Source organism: Aristolochia californica, unplaced genomic scaffold (assembly GCF_029961685.1).
Source record: "Aristolochia californica isolate CCGP_79_NKW_82.1479 unplaced genomic scaffold, dmAriCali1.0.hap1 SCAF_6, whole genome shotgun sequence".
In the NCBI taxonomy this organism is placed as follows: Eukaryota; Viridiplantae; Streptophyta; class Magnoliopsida; order Piperales; family Aristolochiaceae; genus Aristolochia; species Aristolochia californica.
The window spans coordinates 44306696-44333062 of record NW_027182257.1 but is presented as its reverse complement, the minus strand read 5'-3'; the positions used below and the strand labels follow the sequence as shown (position 1 = coordinate 44333062).

The following is a 26367-nucleotide window of genomic DNA, read 5'->3' as shown; positions in this document are numbered from 1 at the left end:
CTATTTCTCTCTCTCTCTCTCTCTCTCTCTCTCTCTCTCTATGACGCTCTCTTTACCTTCGTGGTGTGTGTGTATATACGCAGCGCAGAAAGAAGATTTCGGACACCCAAGGACACAGAGCTCGTTCTGTCCTCTCTTTCTGGCTTTCCGTGTCCCGATCAAACCCTAGCTCTCAGATCGTCCGCGTCGTTTTTGCGCATTTCGCAGCTCCCGTTGTGAATGCCGGAGAATCGCATTGTTGCCGATCACCGACAGCGGTTCGCGGTCCACCTCGGCGGTGCTGGATACGAGGCGCGCGGGTGAAGGCAATCGTCGCGGTATTGTAGATATATGCACGATCTATGAGTTCTTGTTTTGGTTGTTTGTGGTTCTTTGAGCTGGTTTTGTGGTCTGGAGGTTTGGATATTGAATGATCGGTGGACGGAGAACGGTGGTTTGTCTTGTCGCGGTTTGGGTTGTTTGTGGTTGATGATCGGGTTGGGGGCGGAATTTGAATGTTTTTGTGAATTTGCTTATTTTTTTGAATCGATGCCTGGATTAAGAAGCGATTGAAAAAAATTATGGGTTTTTGTTTGGTTTGACGTAGGTGGTGTTTGATCGCGCTGTTGTTGATGGTTGGCTTTGTGTTTTTGAGATAGAGGTTGTCTTCTGTGAGATATGTAGTTGTCGTGTTTTTTCTTCCGTTGCTGTTGATTTTTTTCTCGTGTTTTGAGTTGTGGCTGCATTCGATCTTCTTTGAAGGCTTGGTGGGTTTAAAAAGCATAGGTTTGGAGTTTTTTAGAAGCGGACTTTTAGTGTGTTGACGGAAAAATGGCTCTTTTGGTGGTTCTCTGTCTAAAATTATATGTTCATGGTATTATTGATGATTTGAAATGTTAGCTTGTTGGCTTACTCTCCTTCATGGATGGTGCTGCTGTCGTGCATTGTTTATTCGTGACCGGAAAAATCCTATTTTTGAGATGTGTTTGTTCGTTGACTGTTTGTTTTTGTTTATTTCCCTTTCTATGTACGTAATCTGATTCTTGTAGAATCTGGTGGTTTTTTTTTTTTTTTTTTTTTTCAGTTTTGGGGGATTGAATGGTGTGATTTTCTTTGCTTTTGCGGCTATAATTAAAACCAGTACGTGGTTCATTTGTATGGGTAGAGGATGCCAGAGCTTCGAAGTGGTGCCCGGCAGGGTAGGTTAAGATCCAAGCGCCTTGATGAACTTCAACCTCCCCAACCTCCTCAGCCATTTGAGCAACCAGAAAATTGGGCTCTCCCAACTCAGAACAGAACCGGTAGGAGAGGTGGCGCTGGGAGAGGAAGGGGAGTAGCCAAAGGGCCTGGTAATGCTCGTCAGACTGGTGGTCGGGGAAGAGGTGGAATCAGGCTGATAGACCTTGATTTAGAGCAACCTTGTGAGGTTCAGCCTGAACCTGTTGTTGGTGGAGCTGAAGAGCCAGGTTTGATCAAGCAAGAGGGAGTTGGCAATAAAAATCTGGCCATGGAGGGCGGCGGTAGTGCAGAAAAGTTGGCAGGGCCAGAAGAAGAAACAAGTGCCACTCCCATTCCTGAAAGGGTATGCATGCTGTTACTAAATTCATGAATCTTATTAGTTGGTCAATATCTAAAGGTTTGAACACGTGGTTAATGTTTATTGTTTTCCATTTTTGGTCTTCTTGTGATAATTCATTTCTGATATTGTACTGCTGAGGTTTCTAATAATAGCCTCTTGGTACGTTACTGGATGATCATTGTGTGAGGTGATTGAAGTATCCTATGACTGAGAAAGAGTTTTGACAGCAAGTCAAATGCTCTTGTTTGCCAAATGTTGCCATTGCTATTGCGTTTTAGATGCATTTAATATATTGTGTCGGACACATATCCACATGTGCATGTCTAGATTTCTTTTTTTTATTTAAATAATTGCACCAGTGTTTTGAATATATTAAGATGTCTGCGGTTCATATTGAGGGAACATGGGTGATACGCTTTTGTGTCAGACACTAATACCTATAATAGGAATTTGATTTAACACAAAGACAATACCCTTCCAAATCGGAACTTTCATTTACGCACACTTCTTTCTTATTCTTTTTGGATACAAATGGCCCCATTCAAGGCTTTTCTTAACTGCCTAGTTTCCTTTCTGTTCACTTGCAGTTCCAGACATATTACTATTTTCTTTTGGATAAAACTTAACCAATATCAATTAAGTATTGGTGACATTGACCATTGTTAGTATAATGGTGGAAGCGTTAGAAAAAGCAAATTTTTTCATGGAATTATTTCCTTGTTTACTATTTGCATCTCAAGTGTATTATGTTCTGCATTAATAAATGGACAGAAAATGTCTTTGCTTTACACTTTAATAACAAAATTTGTTGCCCTTACCTGAAGCATATCTAACTGGGTGTTTTATATGTATGTTGAAGTTCTTCCTTACCCTTTTTATTAGTAATTTTGGAAATTTAAGACTCCAGATCAGATATCTATGAATGTTCTTGTTAGTGCTAGAAACATTAGAAGCATTGGGCTCATCTCTGAGCTGTAGATTTTCTTCATTATTTCCTGCTTTTGAAGAGAAGATATGCACTGTGCATTAAAAAAACAAGAGTAGAATATTAGTATACCCTGTAATCTTTCTCATTTTGCAAACTATAGGCATGTGTAAAATTGTGGATTAAGTAGTTGAAATAAATGTAAATCTCGTTCACGTTTCTAGCTCTAGTGACTTTTATTTTATGTCCACATTCGCTTTTAAGGAAGCCATTTAATATTCTTATTGAAGTGGTTGATTACTTGCCAAAAGTTTTTCAGTGTCGTAGGTCTTTAAGCACCATTTTGGAAATTTTAAACCAAAATACCCTAAGTTGGCATAATTAAAGCTGCAATAAACTGGTCTTTGTTATGCAGACACTAATTAAGCCCGACACTGCATCCTGTATAATATGCTCCAGTATCTTTATTTGTGTCTTTTGGATCAGTACTCCTGCCTGAGGCTGGTTAAAAACTCTGCCCAAACCTTGTTGTTGAATGTGTAAGTTTTGTCTTACTGACCAAGGAATGCTCCTTTGATGCATCCAAAGTGGTATGTTTCATTCTGTAAGTAATCAGTGTCAAATGCTGTTCTTGTTAGATATTCTGGGGTTAACTTCTTTGTATTGTTACTTGAAATGATTTATATAAATGTGCTCTTAAGAATTCTGTCCTTGCAGGTACAAGTAGGTAATTCTCCTGTATATAAGATAGAAAGAAAGTTGGGCAAAGGTGGTTTTGGTCAGGTTTATGTCGGGAGAAGGGTATCCGGTGGCTCGGAACGTACAGGCGCTGATGCGTTTGAGGTAATGCTCTGCACTCCTGCTTATAGTGGGCAGTTTTCTCGGACATTAAGAACTGGACATTAAAAACTGGACAACATCATGTTTTAAATTCTGTTCGCTGACAGGTAGCATTGAAATTTGAACACCAAAGCAGTAAAGGCTGCAATTATGGTCCACCTTATGAGTGGCAAGTTTACAGGTAAGCACTAGTCTTTGATGCTCGACTAAACCTACATGCTATGTAGCTTACTTGAACATTTTGATTTTTATCTGATGTTCTTACCTTGCGATGATCAAGCACACTCAATGGATGTTATGGACTGCCGTGGGTCCACTACAAAGGTCGTCAAGGAGATTACTATATTCTGGTAAACTTTAAAAGTGGATTGAGCTCTTTAGGACATTCTTTATTACCTGCTATTGCTTAAATATAGTAAATTGTATATTCAGGTCATGGACATGCTGGGCCCCAGTCTCTGGGATGTTTGGAATTCTTATGGTCAAGCGTAATAAACATATCCCTTCTCTCTGTTCTCTCTTTCTCTACTTGTCATATGTATATATGGCTGTATGTATGTATGTATGTATGCATATATAATTATATTTAAGTATTTCTGCATGGACATTATCAATTGCATTGATGAGCACTTGGAACAGGATGTCACCAAATATGGTTGCTTGCATTGCTGTGGAGGCAATCTCAATCCTCGAGAAGCTTCACTTGAAGGGGTAATACCCGCTGTCTCTTTCTCTCTGTTGGTCTCTCTCCACTTTGGTTTTTTTTATTCTTTGAGAAGTAATGATCTTTTTTATCTTTGTTCAGTTATAACCTCTATTACCTTTTTACCGCAATTGTTCAGGTTTGTGCATGGTGATGTGAAACCAGAAAATTTTTTGCTTGGTCAACCTGGAAGTGCAGATGAGAAGAAACTCTTTCTCATTGATCTTGGGTTAGGTAGGTCATCACTTCTATGTCTGACATGTTGAATACCCTGAGTTCTCTAAATGGACATTCTCTAGTTTATCTATGTGCATGAAACAAATTTCAGTTCTTCTGATAGCTGTTCCATTAAAATGTGTCCTTTCAGCATCTAGATGGAAAGATGCATCATCAGGTCATCATGTTGATTATGATCAAAGGCCTGACATCTTCAGGTTTGTTAGATTTATTTTTTTATGTCTTTGCTGTTTCTGAGTTATAGTCCAAATATTTTTTCTTACTGTATTATAATTTCTTTAGTATGCTGTACTTGCAGAGGAACAATACGATATGCAAGTGTACATGCACATTTAGGTCGAACAGGAAGTAGAAGAGATGATCTTGAGTCACTGGCATACACGCTCGTATTTCTCATTAAAGGAAGGTTGCCCTGGCAAGGCTATCAGGTGACAGTGTTTCTATTAATCAATGACTTCTTTTAATGTTTCTATGTGCAGTTTCTTATTTTTATTTTCTTTCTCTATGTGTGTATTTGATATCAATTGATTAAGGATTCCAAGTTCTGGCTTCATGTCTTAACTTTTTTCTGTTTTGTCTAATACTAAATGCAGGGTGATAATAAGAGTTTCCTTGTTTGTAAAAAAAAGATGGCCACGTCTCCTGAGCTGCTGTGCTGTTTCTGCCCTGCCCCATTCAAGCATTTTCTTGAAAGTGTGACAAATATGAAATTTGACGAGGAACCAAATTATGCAAAGCTCATTTCACTTTTTGATGGGTTAATTGAGCCTTGCACATCCATGAGGCCAATCAGAATTGATGGTGCTTTAAAGGTGGATTGACAAATTGATAGTCCTGCTTTGTAAATGTCTTCTTTATTAATATTATGAGACAGTTGTTATCTTCCCATGGCTTTGAAGATGGATCTGTTTTTATCAATGTTTTGGGGCCATTGTCTGTCCACCATCTGTCTGGTTGCTTCCTTGAGTCCAGGACTTGACCCAGTCGACCACGTTTGACTTACCCAAATCTGAAACCTGTCTCTGGCCTGAGCAATCGATTCAATAATGAACCAGGTGACTCAGCAGGGATTGAAATGGAAAACAGAAGATAAAAAAAAAAACTAATGGTTTATTTAATTTCTTTACTAGATTCCTACTTTAGGAAAACTTTTGGGCTAAACTGGGTGGTGTCGCCATTGAACCAGTTGATCAGGATTTGTTGCTTCATTGGATGAAGGCCTAGCTGGGGTTCTGATGCATTCTTTATGTATTTTATTAATTTGTGTTTGTCGTTGTGCTAAAAAAGTCATATTTTCTTACGTATGCTTCATTTCTAGTATTTTTGTTTTTCAATGAAAAGATCAGATCTTGTAGTCAATAGAAGTTGGTAAGAGACAATATAGTGAAGAATGTCCTCGAATAAAGCTTTATGAAAGGATGCTGTGTCTTCCCTTAAAAAAAGACAGCAATTTATCATATGGTGCTATTAGAAGGAATATTACATTTCCCACCTCTGATCTTTTATTGGCAGTCCTGGATGACAATAACATGTTTCTAGATTTGATATTAATTTCAAATTTTGTAATAATTTGCTGTTCTCTTTCTCACTCAATTAGGTCGGGCAGAAACGTGGAAGATTACTTGTTAATCTGGATGAAGAAGAGCACCCGAAAAAGAAGGTTCGGATGGGAAGTCCTGCAACACAATGGATTTCAGTTTATAATGCGCGTCGGCCAATGAAGCAACGGTAAATGACTCTTGGCCATTTTGTGCTCTGTTGGCATCTTGCAAAAGTAGCAAGAAAGTATGCTGCCTTATTCCAGGCTAGGAATGTTGTTCCAGTCCCTAAAAAAGCTGCATGGATGAAAAATGGTGGCCATGCTAGAGTTCCAGCAATATTGATGGGCTTCTTTTTTTGGGCGATCAAATGGCTGTTCTTCCCATTTAACCAAAACCTAGTCCTTTTTTTTTTCTTTTCTTTTTATAAAGATGCTTTATATCAGAATGTTTATCCCTTTCTGGGTTTCAGTCCTGGATCAGGGACCAAAGAAATGATGAGAAATGACACAATCTACTTGTTTATTGTAATGTGTGAAGTTCCTCAGTCAAATGAGAGTTATTTAAGGAAATGACAATCATATAGGTTGCTAATGAAGGTGATCTCTGCTTATCATCACATAGCTTGTAGCTAAGCAGGGGCTCAAGCTGTTGTCTTAAAGACCAACCTATTTAAAACATACAAGCCAGAGGTTTCAGTGATTCATAGGTTTACTAATTTTAATATGTGCATGTAAGCAGACATATTTTCAGCTTTAACGGATGCTCTTCTTTGTCTTAATGGGGTTATTTGCGCAATGTAGTCAGGATTGAAAGTTCATATCTATATATAAATGTGGGCTTTGTGGGGTCCGGGTATTTCCATTCCATACAAGGGAAGTCGTGTATGGAACTGTCCTGTGGTAGTGTAGTTGGAATAATTTGAAAGAAGTATTACCTGCTTGAAAGTCATAGATGAAAACTTCTGTTTACTTGGCTAATAATTAAGGAATAGGGCTTCCACCTCTACCCCCCCAAGTCGACAAGAGTGTTTCTTACCTGCACCACTCTCCTCCCACAAGAGGACAACTAGTAGAGTTGATAGAAGACAAAGTAAAGATAGGGGTAATTGAGGGACAGATATAATGATAAATGTAGGCTAGCAACGTCACAGATGGAAGAGTGGGACATACTTGATGAAGGCTGATATATCATCAAAACTTGATTGTTTTTTTAATTACACTATTGTTGTTGTTGTTGTTAACTTTTTTTTCCCTTCCATTTTGAATGGTTTTAGCCTTGGATAATGTTTCAGGGGTCTCTCTTCTGCCTCTTTATGTGACTTCTCTGTTGGCATGAACTAAACCAAATTCTTGGATCTTCTTAGGTACCATTATAATGTAGCTGATACAAGGCTATCTCAGCACGTGGAAAAGGGTAATGAAGATGGCTTGTACATAAGTTGCATTGCTTCTTCAGGAAATATGTGGGCTCTCATCATGGACGCGGGAACAGGTTTCTGTTCTCAGGTTTATGAGCTGTCAGCAGTTTTCTTACACAAGGTCTGCATGTTCTCTAATGTAGTTTATTTATGGGTGGAAAAATTATATTCATCTGTTGCAAAGAATGTAATTTTTTTTCTTGGATCTTATTAGGACTGGATTATGGAGCAATGGGAGAAGAACTACTATATTAGTGCCATAGCTGGTTCATCCAATGGCAGTTCCTTGGTTGTCATGTCCAAAGGTTGGTGGAGATTACTGCTATATATGTATTTCTTTTTGCATTTACTCTGTCTTTTTCTTTACAATTCGTTGAATGTTTGTTTTTCTATTCTGTGTGTAGTTCATGAGCTTGTTCTATGTCCTTACCTTATTGGTGGTTATGCAATTCATATCTACAGGGACTCCTTACACCCAACAATCCTACAAAGTGAGTGAATCTTTTCCTTTCAAGTGGATAAACAAAAAATGGAAAGAAGGCTTTCATGTTACATCGATGACCACTGCTGGGAGCCGTTGGGGTGTGGTTATGTCAAGGAACTCTGGTTTCTCTGATCAGGTACAGTCTGTGTTCCTTTGCAAGGGGGAACTCTTGTTCACTACAAGCAATAAAAAATTATGAATAAGGCACATGATCTTCTTAGTGAATTGGAGAAATGCAGATTGTTTACCTGAGCTTCCTTGAAAGCCACTTTTCTTTCTATGGACTATTATCTGAGATATCTGAATGTTCTGTCCTCATGTGTATGGTTTTTCATGTGACAAAACAAAGCTCAATTGTTGTACTTGACATGTCTTCTCTTTCTCGTAAGCAAGTATAGGGCAATTGTCAATTAAAGTTTTGTTTGATGAGCTTGCTAAGTTCAATACAAATATTTCTACATATGAATAAGCAAGTAAAGAGATCCACATACAATTATGATATCGATTATGGACTTTTTGGATCCTGCTTCTTTGATTTTTATTGCAAGTTTTATATGTTAACAGAACCTGCATTTTGTTTTTATTTTTCTGGAGTGCTGATTGCACAAGCGCATGACACCACATGTTGTGGTACAATTGAACCCAAGAATCAAACTAGGAAATGTCTATGTGGTTATTAAGCAGAAGGCTCAGTCCACAACTTGAATCTGCATTACTTGTTATTATAATGTATGAGGTTTGCAGTGCAAAAATATTGCCATCAACTCATTATTTTGTTTTATGCCACATCCACCTAACTTTCTCTTATGATATGAACACCTTTTATCAGTTTTATGACCATTTTATTGTCTTATTATGGTGCAGGTTGTTGAACTTGATTTTCTTTACCCTAGTGAAGGAATCCACCGAAGATGGGAAGCTGGCTATAGGATAACAGCCACTGCCGCCACTGCAGACCAGGCAGCTTTTATATTGAGCATACCAAAACGAAAAGTAATAGATGAAACTCAGGAAACTCTTCGCACCTCGGCCTTTCCCAGTGCTCATGTAAAGGTACTAAGGATCTATTCATTTCTTCGTCTTTTACAACCCTTGTTTGTTTTTGGGTGTATATATGGGGTTCTGTATCATGCTGTCATTTTGACTGTATTTTGTTGCATATCCATGATTGAAAGGAATAATTAGGTGTATTTTTTTTCTAAAAGTTATGTTACTTGTTATAGCATTGCAAAAAAGTGATCATTCATCTGTTAGGCCTGCTTAATACCATTCATCTGTTAGGCCTGCTTAATACCAAGAAGTTCAGAGCCTTTGGCTGTCTTATTGAACTCCGAGCTGTCTGATCTGTTTGTGATTTAGATACTGCCCGATTTATTTGGTCGATATCTAATTATCTAAATCTTTTGACTTGGATCTTCTCTCTGTAACCTTGCGATAGTATCTGCATAGGTTCTCTTCATGGAAGAAGGAATGACATTACTGTAATAAGATTTATAATGGTATGTAATTTATTCTGGTGTATAGTTTACCATTGTTTCTTATTTATTGGTTTTTGCAGGAAAAATGGTCCAAAAATCTTTATATTGCTTCAATTTGCTATGGTCGGACCGTTTGTTAGTGCATGAGATGAGGTAAATATTTTGCTATTATTATGAAAGAAAGCAGTAAAAGGTTTTATTCAAATTTTGGAAATTGCGAAACCTGTGGAATTTCATCTGTATGTTTGTCTTGCCAAATGTTTGACTCAGCTTTATGTGAATGAAATGAAATGAAATGGTGCGCTTCTCATTTGTGCTGACTGCTTCTAGTCCCTGTAAGAAAAATTGGTTAATGTTGCCCTAATCACATACTGTATGGCAGAGGTTGAACCATTTAAAACAATAGAAGTCTCAAAGCCAATTGATACATCTAGGTGCCAAAGCAAAATCTGCAAAGATCTGTGTTATAAAAAAAATAAAATCTGCAAAGATCTCACTTGTTTAACTGGTGCATTTAAAGTCATGTTAAGTTGAGGCTTCTATAACTCAAATCTTGAGTGTGTGTTTGTGTGTGTATATATATATATATATTATATTCATGTAAAGATGTAGAAAATAATTTTAGTTTCGTACATAAATTGGTATACTGGGGATTTATACCATTTATGTAAGTTTTATATTATCATCCAATCATTTAAACTAAGCTTGAACTAACTCATCGAATTCCGGAGTTGCACTGACCCCCAGCCTTAAGTTGGGGACTCAAGTGCATTGGCTCATGATTTTATTCTGGGCTGCTCAACTTGCACTTGTTGCTTCTATTTCACTATATGAGGAGAAGGATTTTTAATCATTGAACCTTTATAATGCACTACCTTTTCTTCTTGGAGCATGTGAAGGTCACTATCATAATTTATTCTCATTTGTGGGTTCTTAGGTGGTTGCTTAAAAACAGAAGGATCCATTTCATTCTTCTTTGGAGAATTGCTTTCTAGTGATGCCATTCAAAAGAATTCTGGATGACTCCCTCCCCTTTAGTGTTGTCTTGCACGATCTGTTTTGGCTCTATTTTGAATGATACAGTCTAAACTATATATTCGTGTTCAAGTGTTTGAGTAAAACTATTTATTTATTTATTTGGTTTGTTGGGTGGGGGGTTAACTTCTTCAACTTGAGTCAAACATCTTGAATATCAATCTGTAAATTTTAATTGGTTTAGTGCAGCCAGATAGGGAAAGAGGGTTTGAGAAATATTATCAAGAGGGAAAAGAAGCAATTTTATTTTTCCTGTTGTAGTTAGGAATTTCATTCGTAGCTGAGGTTAGAAACTCTAATTCACAACTAAGACATTGACGTCTTAGAGTGACTTCAAAAGGACTAGGAAACTTTTTATTGATTATTTCTGTTTATGCATTGTTCTTTGGCCAGCTAGTTGTGCACTTATTATGTACTTAGACACTATGTTGGTGCCATTGTTAGGGTTGGTGGAGCTTTCTTGTTTCAACGGAGAGCAGATGATTCTGATAGGCTTTTCACTAACCCTTACTTTTATCCTGAGATCCTTATTGCTATGGAAGTTATGCTCAAGATATTGATGATGCAGCTGCATTCCTACCAAGCTGGGTTTTCGGAAGCATTTTAATAAGATTGGGCTCCATTTTTTTGCCAAATTTTATCCCATATGATGTGAAAGGAAGCTATGTGGCAACATAAAATATTTTATTTGGGAAAAGCGATTACGTTAAAAGTCCACGAGGTCCGCAGCAAACGAGGGGTGGGAGACCAAATGAAATTAGTTCCATTTACTTACAACATTACATGGCAAATCACAAATCTCACGTAAAACATTCTTGTGCGTCAAGTGAGGGTCATTCCGGTTGTTGAGGGTTTTTTGACACATTGAGTTGACCCATGGCTTGGCTGGGAGGGCTCGGATCTGCAACAGAGCGGGCTGGGTCAGGGGTTAAAGACTTGATTGGGCAAGTGCCTTTTGACTCTGGCTATGTCTGGCTACTAGAAATGCGAGTCCCGGTCAGATTTGCCTGATCTCATTTGGAAATGTGGAACTTTTTTTTATTCTGGCTGTTTTAGCTTCCAAAAATGCGAGTCCCGGTCGGATTTGCCCGATGACCAGGAAATTTGGGGCCCTGAGATGGTTTCCAATTATTCGTAGTTAAAAAACCATGATTATGGCACTGAAGAATTGTGTGCCTCAAACTTGCCTACCTCGAGTGGAGCTTCGAACTGAGTAATAGATTGGCAACCTTAAATGTTATTCAATTCATTGAAGACGTCAAATATACGAGTATAGAAATTTTCGTTTTGCTTAAATGTTGATGAGGTATGACTCTGTTATAACTATAAAACTTGATCCATTAATAGGAAAGGCGAGCAAGTCTAGATGTAAACTGGTTTTGCCTGTTGGTTGACCTGAAATGAAGTTATATAAATAAAACTAAAATTCAAAACAAGTTGGAGAGGTTAGGAGCTCCTTGTTTGCGGAAAATTGTGAGAGGGGTTTTCTGTGCCAACTGGTAGTATGGGGATACGTATTCCATGCGTGGATAGTTGTCCATGCTGATCTAGTCTAGTGATGAGTAAAACCCAGTTGATTAATTCCTGAATCAAGAAATATTTTAGTCTGGAGGAACCCAGTTTAATTGGCATTTTTCACTTGTATGGTAACTTACTCTGGCCTGTGGAGAGATTTTTTTTTGAGATATGTATCCCCTCACTGAAGTGCTCTCCAGAATTAAAAATTTCGTGATCCTCCCAGAGAAGGTCTTTGATGTGAAATATGCGAAATGGTTATCTTAATCGTCATCATGATCAGATGGTTGAGATAGTTGTTGATCAGACGATTGAAATAGTTGTTGATCATGATCGGACAGTTGAGATAGTTATTGATCGAACGGTTGAGATAACCGTTTCACATGTTTCGCACCAATTTTTTTTTCATATTGGATTAATTTTGTTGGATTTAAACGTCATACAGACCCTTAGGGTTTGTTTGGAACCTTAGAAAAGCAAAGAAAAAAAAGTGATTATTATTATTCCTAAAAATAGTTTGTAAAAATGAGATAATGATAAAAAAAAATTTACTAACTATTTTTAAGAATAATAATGATTAAATTCTTATTTTCTTTTCCAAATAGACCCCTTAGTATGTTTTCTCTTTGGAGTGACTAGCTGAATTGATGAAAAGAGTTGTCGTTATTTGATCTGCATGCACGATTTCGTAAATCAAGTTTTGTAATTTTATTGATATTAATTATTATTCATAATATTGTAAAGAATGTCCACGTAATTTCATGAGATATGCGGCTGTTTATAAAATGGCTGTGTAAACTGTTAGATGCTTCAAACCAAAAATAGAACATAAATTTGCACTACCTACTACACTTTGAATGTCAATCACCGCTGGCTGCATTTTTCTCACAACCGCTGCTATTCAGATTAGAGCCTGAGTAATTCAATTGTGATCGGGTTGCAATTGAAATTAGCGTCAGCGGTGGTGATTCTTTTTCAACCGGTCACTATGATTCTCCGATTTGTTTATTACCCATTTGGACAAAATCTTGGTTTTAAGACGCCGGTTCAAAGCTTGCTCTGGACTTTTATCGTTTTCTGTGCTCACCTCACAGAGAAATGGCGTCAATTTCTCTATTTGTAAACATGAAAGCACGTCGGAGTTGGTAGAGTCCAAGTTGGCGTCCTGCTTTGCGCCAAACTGTTAAACCCTTTCCGTCATTGATTCGCAACATCTGTTATATAATGCGGCCTTCCTGCCTGAAACTCTTGAACGATTTGTTTCAGAAGTATGACACAACAGAAGGGAAGGGACAAAGAAACATGTCGACAATAAGATTTTCGTTCATCTTCTTTATTTTCTTGTTCAGTTTATCTTGTTTCGCCTATACCCCGTCCTTCTCTTGTCCTGATGATCAGAAGCAGGCACTCCTTCGGTTCAAATCGGTGCTCACACAACAGGTTAAATCAGGCTCCTCAAACTCTTCATTCCCCATCTTCAATTCATGGAGTTCAAGTGGGGATTGCTGTGAATGGGCTGGAGTTACGTGCAATTCTCACTTACCGTCCCGTCCCATCATCGATCTCAATTTCTCTGCACTCCTCCTTTCGTCGACTGTTGAATCTCTCACTTCTGCTGTTTTAGCTCCTATTTTTGCCATCACCAGTTTGGTTGTGCTGGACGTCTCTTCGAATTTTCTGCAGGGTGAAATATCAAGAGATGGGTATGCTAACCTTACTCAGCTGGTTCATCTTAATCTTAGCTTTAATAGCTTTAGTGGGTCTATTCCTGGAGAAATCTTTCAGTTGATGAATCTGGAATACCTTGACTTGAGTGATAATTTGTTGGAGGGAAATTTAAATGCTAGAGTTGGTGATTTAGTTAATCTGAAACTACTGAATTTGGAAGTGAACTCTCTCTCTGGAGAGATTCCTGAAGAGATTGGGATTCTTACCCAACTTGAGAGCTTACTGCTTCATCAGAACAGATTTTCTGGGGGAATTCCGTCATCTGTTATGCACTTGAAGGAGTTACAGGTATTGGATTTGAGTAATAACTCTTTGTCCTCGAAGATTCCAGCTGAGATAGGTGATCTCACCAATATTACTACTCTGGCACTAAGTAAGAATGTTTTGACTGGGGGTATACCGAATTCGATAAGGAAAATGGGTAGGCTGGAAACTCTTCAATTAGATGATAATTTGCTCTCTGGTGAGATCCCAACATGGTTATTCACAATGGAAGCATTGAAGAAACTTTATCTAGGAGGTAACAAAATCACTTGGAACAACAGTGTTAATTTAATTCCCACTTGCTCCTTGTCTAGATTGTCTTTGAGGTCTTGCAGCATAGCTGGGAACATTCCCACTTGGCTTTCCACCCAGAAGAATCTCAGTTTCATGGATTTGAGCAGAACTAATCTCAATGGAACTATTCCTGCGTGGTTCACAGATATGGGTATTGGTAATGTAATTCTGTCAGATAATCAGCTCACAGGTTTTCTACCATCAACGCTGTTCCAAAATCCAAACTTGACAATTCTTGATCTTTCAAGGAACAATCTCACTGGGGAGCTGCCCCAGAATATTGGAAATGCCACCAGGCTCTTGATCCTTTTGATGAACAGGAATAGTCTCTCTGGGTCTCTGCCAAATTCCATCTCCATGATTCATGGGTTGTTAATGTTGGACCTGTCACTAAACAACCTTTCTGGTAACGGGCTTCCGGAATTCAGTAAGGATTCTGATCTAGTTTATCTTGACCTGTCTTTCAATGGGTTCAGTGGCGAAGTTCCAGTGAGTTTTGGGCAGAAGCTGGTTGTTCTTGCGCTGGGACAAAATCGGTTCTCTGGCCAACTGCCTTACAAGCTAACCACATTCAGTTTCCTGGAACACCTTGATCTCCACAACAACGTAATCACAGGAGAAATTCCTGCATTTCTTGGACAAATTACTTCGCTTCGAGCTCTAAACTTAAGGAACAACTCCCTTGACGGAGCAATTCCTGATTCTTTAACTAAGCTTACCAGCCTCCGGATACTTGATCTCTCCAGCAACAGACTGACAGGTTCCATCCCTTCAAAAATTGGAGGCCTTATTGGAATGACCACCACTCCAAATTCTTTATCTCTCTACTCTGCAATTGAAGCCATATCCCTCAGATCTAATGATGCTATAGTTTATGTGAACAATGGAATGCTCATGATATGGAAAGGCTCCATGCAGATTTTACCAAGCTCAGCTATTTACCTCTATTCCATTTTAGACATGTCTAAGAACAGACTATCAGGTGGGATTCCTGCCTCCTTGGGTGATCTTAAAGGTCTGAAGATACTCAACATTTCCCACAATGAACTGACAGGTAATATTTCAGTCAGCCTCGGTGGATTAGAGAACTTGGAGAGCATGGACTTGTCATACAACAAGATCTCTGGGAACATACCACAAACATTTGAGAATCTCCAGCAGCTAAGTAAACTTGATGTGAGCAACAACTATCTAACAGGGCCGATCCCTTCCGGCGGACAGATGAGCACAATGAATGACCCGGACGACTTCGCCGGCAACAATGGCCTCTGTGGGAGTCAAATTCAGGTGCCATGTCCCATAGGTTTACCACCTGACGGTTTGCCTGCTGGGAGTGAGGAAGAAACTGAATTGTGGTTCTCATGGCAAGGTGCATTAGTAGGTTATCCAATTGGCTTAATCGTGACAATGGTGTTTGCTTATTTCACTGGATTTCTCAGCTCAACTGAGAAAAGTAGAACAACTTTGAGAAGCTGATAAGGTGGGAGTCCAGGGGCTTGTGTGAGCCCCTAGTAAGAGGCACGAAATTAACAAATTTTCCTTGAAGACCCTTTACAGCATGTAAATATAAAAGCCCTTACATGATGATACTAGAGATGATTTTGTTTTCTTATGGCTAGGAACCTAATATGTAAAGAAAAAGTAGAATGTTCTGAATATGGTTGTACTCTTATAAAGATGGGTGGTAGTGCTCATCCTTTGCAAAATTGAGGAAATCGAGGAATTGTTTCGATGATCCACAATGCCTGGCTTTTTTTCTGATGAAGTTAACAGTGAATTTCACTTGGTGTTGAAATTAAAACCTTGTCTTCTTGTCTTTTCTTTCTTCTTCTGATAAATTCTTGCACATTTAATGACTAATATATCAATTAATGACTTTCGGAAAAGTTTACAGTGAAGCTGACAATCCGAAAACAAAGTTCGATTTAGTTTCCAGTTATTGGAGGTAGAACATTGAACCAGAAAGACAGATAAAGAGAAAATTCAGGAGAGAGAATTGAAAGATTATGGTTCTTGGCAACGGAAACCAAGAAGGGAGGCACAAACTCCATCCCCAAATCCTGTATACAATTAGAACAAAGTTTGGATATGCTACAGACGGAGTGGGGATAGGGTTGAAAATTCAATCTAATCAGGAGTTTTTTATAAGGATCGGATTTAGAAACACGCGTTGTTGCCTTCTCTATCCAGGCTTTGTCTCTTCTTCCTTTCATTTCTTTTTCTATTCCTTCTTTTTGTCTCTTCTTCTTCTTTTCTTTTGTACATCTTGATCTTATTGCCTCTTTCCAATAACTCTTTTTGACTTCCATTGATCCTTCCAGTTCTTCTTAGATTCTCCTCCCTCCGTCTCTATTATCCTATTACATGATTTTTTATTGTCTTTGAAAATTATAAACATGTCATTTTTTAATCTAATTTTTGTTTAATTGCCCATTTACCTGCCCAATAACCAGGTATATAAATGGAATGAAACTATTTCAAAAGATAATTAAACGAAATAGATATGAAATATTGGAATGATAATCGGAACAGTATATAAAATAATTTTATTCGCTGACTGCCCTATTTAAAATTCTTCACAGAGTGTGTTGGGGGCCTTAATGCATCCATTAGAGGAAGTAATGATTTTACTGGAGTTATCACAGAATCCCTGTTCTCTATCGATCAGTCAGTGCCATGGTCATTGAGAGAGACGTTCTGGAAATTTTGAACAGGCTACATGGCTTATTTGTAATCATCGTGTTAGATTCAGGATTACAATTTTGGGTTGCCAGCTTTGTTTCCTACTATGCTCTGACCTTCTTAGAGAAAACATCTCCTGTATCGTTTACTTTCCTAAATATATTCTAAAAATGAAAAGAACAGTTCACCACAGAGCCGTCATTTAACTAATTTTATTAAAAAATTATGAACATTACCGGCGCGCTCTTAAACTGAATTAACGTCAGCTACAATTCAATTATAGAGCCGCAGCTAATGGGATTAGTGCCTGAATAATTCAATTCTAGTCGACTGCAATTGATGGGAAATTGAAATGACACGGCGACATTGGTGACGCAGATGGCGTTTTTTTTTTCTCAACTGGGCGTTGCCAGTCTTCTCCTTCTGTACTACCCAGATGAAAAGATTTTGCACTGTGATTCAAACTTTCTGTTGCTCTGACGGAGAATGGAGCGTTGTTTATTATTAATAACAAAACGGAAAGCACGTAAGAGATGGAGTCCAAGTTAGGCAGCGGAGTTAGCGCCAAAATTTCAAATCGTCATCCTTGTTGACTCCCAACAACTGCTGTGAGATGCTTAAATGCAGCCTTCCAGTTTAAAAATATAACTGCTTGAAGTTCGGAAATAAGAACCAGCGCGAAGGAAGAAGAAACATGGCCAGAACAAGGTTTTCGTTCATCCCCTTCATCATCTTCTTCTTCTTTTCTTGTTTCTCCTATACCCCGTCTTTCTCTTGTCCTGATGGTCAGAAGCAGGCGCTCCTCCAGTTCAAATCGGTACTCGCGCAAAGGATCAAAGAAGGATCCTTCTCGAACCTATCATTCCCCATCTTGGACTCATGGAGTTCGAGTAGTGATTGCTGTCAATGGGCTCGAGTTACCTGCAATTCTAGCTCACCGGCGCGACCCATCATCCGTCTCAACTTCTCTGCACTCGTTTCTTCATCATCTGTTGAGTCTCTCAATTCTGCTGTTTTAGCTCCTATTTTTGGTATCACGAGTTTGGTCGTGCTGGACCTCTCTTTGAATCCTCTCCGAGGAGAAATTTCAGGAGATGGGTATGCTAACCTTACTCAGCTGGTTCATCTTGATCTTAGCTTCAATTCCTTCAACGGGTCCGTTCCGGGAGAAATCTTCCAGTTGAAGAATCTGGAATATCTTGATTTGAGCGGTAATTTGTTGGTGGGACAGTTAAATACTAAAGTGGGTGATTTAGTTCTTCTGAAACTGTTGAATTTGGAACAGAACTTCTTCTCTGGAATGATTCCTGAGGAGATTGGGAATTTGACTCAACTTGAGAGCTTAAAAGTTTATCAAAACAAGTTTTCTGGGGGAATTCCACCATCGATTCTGCGCTTGAAGGAGCTGCAGGTATTGGACTTAAGTAACAACTCTCTGTCCTCGGAGATTCCAGCTGAGGTAGGTGATCTCACCAATATTGTCACTCTGGCACTAAGCATGAATGCTTTGACAGGTAGGATACCGATTTCAATGAAGAAAATGGGTAGGCTGGAAACTCTTCAATTGGATGAAAATTTGCTCTCTGGTGAGATCCCCACATGGTTATTCACAATGGAATCATTGAAGGAACTGTATCTTGGAGAAAACAAAGTCACTTGGAACAACACTGTAAGCTTTACTCCCACTTCCTCCTTGTCTAGATTGTCTCTGAGGTCTTGCAGCATGGCTGGAAGCATTCCCACTTGGATCTCCACCCAGAAAAATCTCACTTTCTTGGATTTGAGCAGCAATAATCTTACAGGATCCATTCCTGAGTGGTTCACAGAAATGGGTATTGGTAGTATCCATCTGGCAGGTAATCAGCTCACAGGTTCTTTACCACCAAAGCTTTTCCAATCTCCCAACTTGACAATTCTTGATCTTTCAATTAATAATCTCACTGGGGAGCTACCCCAAGATATTGGGAAAGCCTCTAGTCTTTTGCTCCTTTTGATGAATAGGAATAGATTTTCCGGGTCTCTGCCAAACTCCTTCTCCATGATGCCTAGGTTGTTAATGTTGGACCTGTCATTCAACAACTTGTCTGGCAACAGGTTTCCGGAATTCAGTGATGATTCTGATCTGGTTTATATTGATCTGACGTCCAATGGATTCAGTGGCCAAGTTCCATTGAGTTTTGGGAAGAAGTTGGTTGTACTTGCTCTGGGACAAAATGGGTTCTCTGGCCAACTTTCTTACAAGCTAACCACATTAAGGTTCCTGGAACACATTGATCTCCATGACAATGTAATCACAGGAGAAATTCCGGCATTTCTCAGTCAAATTACTTCGCTTAGAGCTTTAAACTTGAGGAACAATTCCCTTGAAGGAGCAATTCCTGATTCTCTAACTAACATTACCAGCCTCCGCATAGTTGATCTCTCATTCAACAGACTGACAGGTCCCATCCCTTCAAAAATTGGAGGCCTTACTGCAATGACTACAACTCCTAATTCTTATGCTCTCTACTCTGCAGTTCAAAGCGTGTTTTTCAGATCAAATGATGCTGTTATGTACCTGAACAACGGAATGCTGATGGTGTGGAAGGGCTCCATGCAGATTGTCCCAAGCTCAGCCATGTACCTGTATTCAATTTTAGACATGTCTAGCAACAGACTATCAGGTGGAATTCCTGCCTCCATGGGTGATCTCAAAGGTATGAAGATACTCAACATCTCCCACAATGAGCTCTCAGGTAATATTCCTGTCAGCCTTGGTGGATTAGTGATCTTGGAGAGCATGGACTTGTCATACAACAAGCTCTCTGGGAACATACCACAAACATTTGAGAATCTCCAGGAGCTAAGTAAACTGGATGTTAGCAGCAACAATCTAACAGGGTCGATCCCTTATGGCGGTCAGATGCGCACGATGAATGACCTGAGTGACTTCGCCGGCAACAATGGCCTCTGTGGAAATCAAATTCTGGTGCCATGTCCCATAGGTTTACCACCGGACAGTTTACCTGCAGGGAGTGAGGAAGAGACTGAATTGTGGTTCTCATGGCATGGTGCATTAGTAGGTTATCCAATTGGCTTAATTGTGACAATGGTGTTTGCTTATTTCACTGGATTTCTCAGCCCAACTGAGAAAAGTAGATCAACTAGGAGAGGCTGACAAGGTGGGAAGTTAGGAGCTTCTTGGTGCAAATAAAGGCCAAATTTCCCTTGAATAGTAATGCTAGAGACCAACCAAAGTAGCTAGAAAACCCTGTACAGCGCCCTTACTGGATGAGGATAGTAGAGATTAGTTTGTTTTCTTGTAGCAACATACTTGCGACTGTTAGCTTGCAACCTACTATGTATAATGAAAATAGAATGGCCTGATCATGTTTAAACTCTTCAAAAGACACGGCTGATCCAACATGAAAATCTATTTGGTGCGAAACGTCTATCTCTGCTGTCCAATCATGCCGTTGATCAAACGGCTGAGATTGCCGTTTTGCATGTTTCATACCAAATAAGTTTTTGTATCGGATCGGCTCTCCTTCAAAAGATCTTTTTGCTTTCTTCCCACACTTTTTGCACCCCCTTATTTTCCAATCTACAAAGTGAGAATCCCCTTCGAAGAACGTGACTAAGCTGTTGATGGGGTTAGAACTAGTAACCCTAACCTCTAACTCATAATACCACTTTCATAACAATGTGTTCTTAGTCTACACGGCAAATAAAAGTTGTTAAATTGGGTCAAAGGCCCTATTCCAAAATGACTACCCAACTTAGGAAACCTCTTTACCAACTAATAAACTCAAGATCTTTGTACTCACAAATCTATGTGGGACTATTCCTTAACAAAAGTAACCAATAAAATCAAAACAAAACAAAGACAAACATTTTTGCAATATTGTAAGGCAGGCAAGTAATGGTAATTGCCCCCAAAAAAATAAATTCGACGGCTAATGAGTTTTAAATTCAAATCAAAGAAGATTCAAAATGGAGAAAATTGCTACAAAGTCAAAGAGAATTCGATAGTGATAGAACTGAGTAGATAATTGATTGCAGTAGAATAAGAATATGCTCCTTCTATTTTGTTTAGAAAGTGACTTCATTGTGAAAATGATATCAAAGATTTCTATAATATCGACAGTCAATGCATTTTGGCAGCTAATAGAAGAGATTCCATCTAAATGCTAGTCTGTTTGTTGGTTATCAAAATGTTCACATTATGATTCTCTTTGTACTTAGCTGAACTCTTTTCTGGACTTAGTAGAAAAGAAGCAGCATTTGCTCCCTTCGTAGTCCTCACTGCCCATGGTTCGGTAGTAATAGCTTTAATAATCATGCTTTCATTGTTTTCTGCCAGATCTTGTGCTCCAATTACAGATACTACTGCTGTAATAACAACTAACAGTGATGGAAATCTGGTTGTGTTGGAGAAGAACGGAGATGTTATTCAGTTGTCTAGTGGGTCCCTTCAAAAGAAAAATACTAGTGCAATTCTATTAGAATCTGGTAACCTTGTTCTCTGAAGAAGAAAAGATCTTGTGGCAGAGCTTTCACTATCCAACGGCTTCCTATCTTGGGATCGGAGAGCGTGCATCGTCCGTTGAAGAGATGTGGAAGAGCAAAGAAGATAGCAGATACAGAAAATTGATCTACTTTGATACCACGTTAGATGTTGAAATGAACCATACATTTACAATTGATTAAGGGTGATATTTATACAATTTAGAATAGAAAATATAAGTTTTACATGAGAAGATAATTACAACATAGGATTAATACGATGGAATTTTATCCAATAACTAAAGGAATTGATCCCTTATCACTTTTGCAGTAATCACAACTAACAGAATATTGCTTTCTTTTAGATTCATTTGTATGTCTTGAAGCGATGAAGTGCATTCACATGGGGCTCTCATGTGTCCAAGAATCTCTAGCAAACAGACCTAATATGTTTGTTGAAAAGCAGATATGAAAAACTCTTACATGACTCTCATAGATTCAGAATTAATATGATTGAGTCTTACAAGAGTCTAAGGTTTCACAGAAGCTTACATATCTTCTCTTCAACAAACGTCATCTGTAGTTTTCATGTTGGGTAATGAAAGTGCAACTCTGCCATCTTCCAGACAACTTGCATTTTTTTTTTTTATTGTGGGGCTACTACTTTAATCCAGCCCAATATTTGGTCATAATAATCAATTCCTCCTTACCAAGAAATGAATATGGCAGTGTTTTGGGTTTTGGAAATGTCTGTTCAATAATGCTCCTTTACAACTTTAGTGTATCTTTAAATTCAAAAGGAAATAAGACTCCATTTCATCTAGAATTTGGCAAGACAAAGAGTCTTGTTGATATATACCACAAACATATGAAGAAAAATTTCATCTTTTGCATTGTCTATAGGGTACTTTTTTTATTTGCTTATCGAATCAAACAAGAGACTTCAGCAATGAGAGAGTATTATTGTCATTGTTGGAAAAAGGGAATTTCACCAAAATAACCATTTAAAAAAACATATTTCGCAAAACAATGACATCATCAACTTATTTTGAAAAATACCTAATTTTGACCAGTCCACTGCACATGTGTACAGTCAAAGGCGACATGTAAGCTTTGACTGTTTGCGTGTTGCCACATCATCAGTGCAGTGAAGTTAGATCAACACATCGATTGCCATGTCATTTTTTCGCAACGTCATCTGCCATGTCATTATCTATTACCCTCTTTTTGCCACATCATCCGCTCTGTCATTTCGTGCCACATAAGCCCTCGCTTCTTTTTTTTTCATTCTCTCTCTCCACTCATCTTTCTCCTCTCCTCTCCTCTCACCCTCTCGCAGTGCCTGCTGCCACCGCTCGGCCTCCTCTCCTCTCGCCCTCTTGCAGTGCCTGCTACCATCGCTCCCCTCATGTCGTCGCTCGGCCTCGGCCTCCTCTCCTCTCCTCTCCCCTCTTGCAGTGCCTGCTGCCGCCGCTCCTCACCGCTCAGCCTCGCCCCTCCCCCTAGGCAATTTCGCCCTCCAACGGAAAAGTGGTCATGAAAGAGAGAGAAAGAGATGTTTGGTTTAACCAAAAAAAAAATTCACGTGAAAAAACTTTTAGTGATGGTGATGTTTTCACAAAAAAATTGCCAATCGTGAAAGAAACATGGGTGAGATGTGCTTGTATAAGTACTAAAGCTCTTCCACAATCAATTGCATGCAATGGAAGAATACGGCTCAGGGAAAAAGAGTTGTCCGATGGACCCGTACAAGTTCCTGGGAATCACCCGGAGCGCCGACGGGCAGCTCACTCGGAAGACCGTCTTGCCGGTGGTTCCAGCGGGCGGAAACGATAATCAACGTTGCATATCCAAGGACGTACTCCTTAACAAAACCCACGGCACCTGGTTCCGGATGTACAGGCCCCGGGACGCCGCTATCGGCGCCAAAATACCTGTCATAATCTACTTCCATGGTGGAGGCTTCGTGCGCTTTAGCGCCGCCTCTGCCCCCTTTGACGCCTCCAATCGCCAAATAGCCAGAGCGGTCCCGGCCATCGTGCTCTCCGTCGATTACCGTCTCGCGCCGGAACACCCACTACCAGCGGCTTACGAAGATGCCGTGGAGGTAGTGAAGTGGGTTCGGGACAACCACGCGGACGATGAGTGGCTCCGCGACCTAGCCGACGTCTCCCGGTGCTTCATCCACGGCAGTAGCGCCGGCGGGAACATCGCCTACCACGCCGCTCTGGAGTGCTGCAGCCATTCAGACGATTTACGCCAGGTGAACATCGCCGGGGTGATCTTGGACCAACCATACTTCGGAGGGGTGGAGAGGACAGACTCGGAGCTCCGGCTGACGGACGATAAGATCGTCCCGCTTTTTGTGGCGGACCGGACATGGGAACTTGCTCTACCGCCGGGAGCCGACAGGGACCACGAGTACTGCAACCCGTTGAAAGCGGGAGCTGAGGGGCGGGTCCGGCGGCTGCCGAGGTGCCTGGTGAGAGGTCACAGCGGGGATCCACTGCTCGAGCGCCAGCAGGAGCTGGTGAAGAAGCTGCAGAAGTGTGGGGTCCATGTGGTGACCCACTTTAGGGATGGGTTCCACGCCATTGAGGCCTTTAAACCACATTACGCTCGCCTACTCGTCATCGACGTCAAGAATTTCGTTTTGGGCAATCATTCTAATCTTTAATTTTCTATTTAAAAAAATAATAATTTCATGGGCCTAATAATATATCCAAACCCATATTCGGCTACACCTCTGAGAAATTTAAGCCAACATGAAAAATTATAATAACATGTTGATTTATTTATTTGAATTTATTTACATGGGTGAATACTTCTTTGGCTTCATTGAATATTTTAGTAAGTATTATTGTTTATTTTGTAATTCTTCAAACTTTATATGTTCTGAATTTTGATTCCTCTTAATAGTGATAATTATACTGGTGAGAAGGAGAAAATTCTTCTTGCATTGGGGTGCATGGACTTTGATTTGGCACTTCCAATAGATAAACCTCCAAAGTCCCATATAATCATGCACCCAAGTTGAGAAAACATCATATGATCTTTGGGAGCTATCCTAATCCATCCCTGATTGTGTCAAAGTAAAATAATATCTTTAAGCTATTCATGATCAATTTCAGACTTCTAACAAGGCATTAGCAATCACTCGACGAAAATGTGTTCCATAAAATTTAATGGTACCAAATGTGTGCATGAACACTTCTGCAAATGCGGAACATATCTGTTAGATTGAAATCGTTGGAGATTGAGAAGTCCGAGTCATTGACGGTTCACCTTGCAAGATCTCTTATAACATACATAAGGAGAAATAGTCAATTAATAAACTTTTGACCATGTGTGTATAAGAGGAATAGAGGTTGAATTAGGAGACATTGAAATTGCACATTTGATGACTCGTGGAAAGAAACCATTTAAGAAAGTGAAGGGAAAAAATGTCTCTTAATCAAATTAATAAGGGTGCTGTCAAAAAAAAATTGTAGTAAGAAAATACATATTAAGAAAATGAAAGTGAAAGTGAATTATGCAACTTGCTTCTAAGAATTTTGCATTGCACTTCTTTTCACGTCCTTGGCATCACCAGAGATTTCATCCCGTGTAAGCACCGAAAACATCGGTTGCACCATCAGTGCCCTCCTGAAATGAATAAAAGCACAAGCCCAGCACTAGAAGGCCCAATTGCTGGAACACAACGAGCTCATCTACCTCGTCCTCTCCCTTAAGGGCTTAGTCAATTTGATGCAAGAGATGAACTTCAACTGCATTATTCAATTCATCTCCTGATGTCGTTAATGAAACACCGATGTTTAAGTCATGTAGATGACTAAGATGAATCCGAAAATCATATTCGCTGTTGAATTTCGGGAATCCGGATTCCGCATTATATTGCGAATCATCCAGATGAAGTGGGTGCGGCGTTTCGAACCCTTGTCGATTTTTTTTATTCCAAGCTCTCTCACGCACCCTCGCTCTCTCGGTCTCCTCCTTCCCTCATCTCTTCTTCCTCTAAATTTTTTTTTCTCTCTCGGCCTCCATCTCCCTTCTCCCTCTTGCCGCCGCCGCCGCCCCACCTAATCCTTCCCCTTGGGCATCGCCTTCTCTGCCTCTTGTAGCCGTTGCCATCAACCCCAGTAGCGTCGCCCTCGCCTCGTCGTACCCTAGCAAGAACAACTGCTTTGAAGTCTCTCCCGCCGTCGTCACCTCCTTACCACCACCTGCTGTTGCCGTCAGATTAGCCGGCCACCGCTCTCGTCGACACGACAGAGAACCCCCCGGATACCTAAGTTCGGATACCTAAGTTGAGGGATAAAATTATTTTCCTCCCTCGACGTCCTATCCCGCACAGTATGCCAACTCGCACATGCAGTTCACATGTACGATTTAAAGAAAAAAAAACTTGCAAATCCTATTCATAGACTGTATTTTCTCTGATAATACAATTTCATCTGCCCCAACCGCCTCTAGTACACTATACGTAAAACTATAATGTGTTAAAATTAGCATTTGATCAAACTTTCCTGTTTATTTATTAATTTTTTATAATTAATCATGTGCACAATTAATTGACTCACTTAATTATTATATTAATGTATAATAAATTAAAATCATTAAATAATATAATATCTAATTTAATTAATTAGTATATTAATATATTTTAATGATATATTAAATTACTTATTCGTGTTATAATCATGTTTGTTTTACTTAATTTAGGATTTAAGTATTATGTTTTAATTAAGTATACTATTATAAGTTACTCATTTTCTTGTTTTTGATATTTTTTATCATTTTTGGGCATTAACATTGAAAACTATTTTCCAGTAAATATAAACTCGTCTACACTGACACTAAGTTCGAAATTTAATATCGTCCAGCCGTGCCTTGAATGGAATCAAGCTCTCCAAGCTCAAAACGGATTACCGTCCTTTCGAGGCCAAGCGAGAGAACGATGATGATAGTGCGGTGAAAGAAGTAAAATTATTCCATTCATTGTTGGTGATGATGATACGTGAAATTATTCCTTTATTCGGGTATTTTTCAAGATTTGGCTTAAGAAATTTGATAAAAGTTGCCTAACGATTACGAGTTAAGGAATGTGAGGAAGTTGAAGAGGAAGTAAGAACTATTTCCGAAGGATCAAATTGCTGGATGAAGATAAAAGAAGACTGCCAA

General features: G+C 39.3%; 3 protein-coding genes across 6 annotated transcripts; all 3 read left to right on the top strand.

Annotated features, from left to right (window-relative positions):
* Positions 1 to 37: 37 nt before the first annotated feature.
* On the top strand, positions 38 to 11166 carry LOC137967145 (casein kinase 1-like protein HD16). Of its 4 annotated transcripts, none has more exons than XM_068813599.1 (18): positions 38 to 317; positions 1145 to 1561; positions 3201 to 3326; positions 3431 to 3504; positions 3604 to 3673; positions 3756 to 3811; positions 3963 to 4034; positions 4166 to 4260; positions 4394 to 4460; positions 4562 to 4691; positions 4857 to 5075; positions 5861 to 5991; positions 7168 to 7342; positions 7436 to 7526; positions 7684 to 7841; positions 8570 to 8758; positions 9264 to 9336; positions 10663 to 11166. In XM_068813599.1, the coding sequence occupies exons 2-17, from the start codon at positions 1148 to 1150 to the stop codon at positions 9321 to 9323; spliced, it is 2127 nt and encodes a 708-aa protein (XP_068669700.1). In that variant the 5' UTR covers positions 38 to 317; positions 1145 to 1147; the 3' UTR covers positions 9324 to 9336; positions 10663 to 11166. The 4 variants fall into 4 exon arrangements, with proteins under 4 accessions (XP_068669700.1, XP_068669699.1, XP_068669701.1 ...); XM_068813598.1 differs by having other exon boundaries at positions 1064 to 1561; XM_068813600.1 differs by lacking the exon at positions 10663 to 11166 and adding an exon at positions 10121 to 10621 and having other exon boundaries at positions 1064 to 1561.
* A 1791-nt stretch (positions 11167 to 12957) lies between these two features.
* LOC137935501 (uncharacterized) lies at positions 12958 to 21209 on the top strand. Its single transcript, XM_068780147.1, has 3 exons — positions 12958 to 15429; positions 17492 to 19835; positions 21064 to 21209. The coding sequence occupies exons 1-3, from the start codon at positions 12958 to 12960 to the stop codon at positions 21207 to 21209; spliced, it is 4962 nt and encodes a 1653-aa protein (XP_068636248.1).
* A 1679-nt stretch (positions 21210 to 22888) lies between these two features.
* LOC137935500 (probable carboxylesterase 8) lies at positions 22889 to 23863 on the top strand. The gene has a single exon (XM_068780146.1). The coding sequence runs from the start codon at positions 22889 to 22891 to the stop codon at positions 23861 to 23863; it is 975 nt and encodes a 324-aa protein (XP_068636247.1).
* The last annotated feature ends 2504 nt before the right edge of the window (positions 23864 to 26367 follow it).

What these genes read in the sequence shown, in the direction of transcription:
- LOC137967145 (XM_068813599.1), top strand. Translation starts at nt 1,148, where the DNA reads ATGCCAGAGCTTCGAAGTGGTGCCCGGCAGGGTAGGTTAAGATCCAAG. An exon ending in TGGAATTCTTATGGTCAAGC is followed by an intron (nt 3,812 to 3,962) that starts GTAATAAACATA and finishes CACTTGGAACAG; the next exon opens with GATGTCACCAAATATGGTTG. An exon ending in CGTCGGCCAATGAAGCAACG is followed by an intron (nt 5,992 to 7,167) that starts GTAAATGACTCT and finishes GGATCTTCTTAG; the next exon opens with GTACCATTATAATGTAGCTG.
- LOC137935501 (XM_068780147.1), top strand. Translation starts at nt 12,958, where the DNA reads ATGCGGCCTTCCTGCCTGAAACTCTTGAACGATTTGTTTCAGAAGTAT. An exon ending in TTGGCTTAATCGTGACAATG is followed by an intron (nt 15,430 to 17,491) that starts GTGTTTGCTTAT and finishes CCTGATGGTCAG; the next exon opens with AAGCAGGCGCTCCTCCAGTT. An exon ending in TCTCAGCCCAACTGAGAAAA is followed by an intron (nt 19,836 to 21,063) that starts GTAGATCAACTA and finishes CTCCAATTACAG; the next exon opens with ATACTACTGCTGTAATAACA.
- LOC137935500 (XM_068780146.1), top strand. Translation starts at nt 22,889, where the DNA reads ATGGAAGAATACGGCTCAGGGAAAAAGAGTTGTCCGATGGACCCGTAC.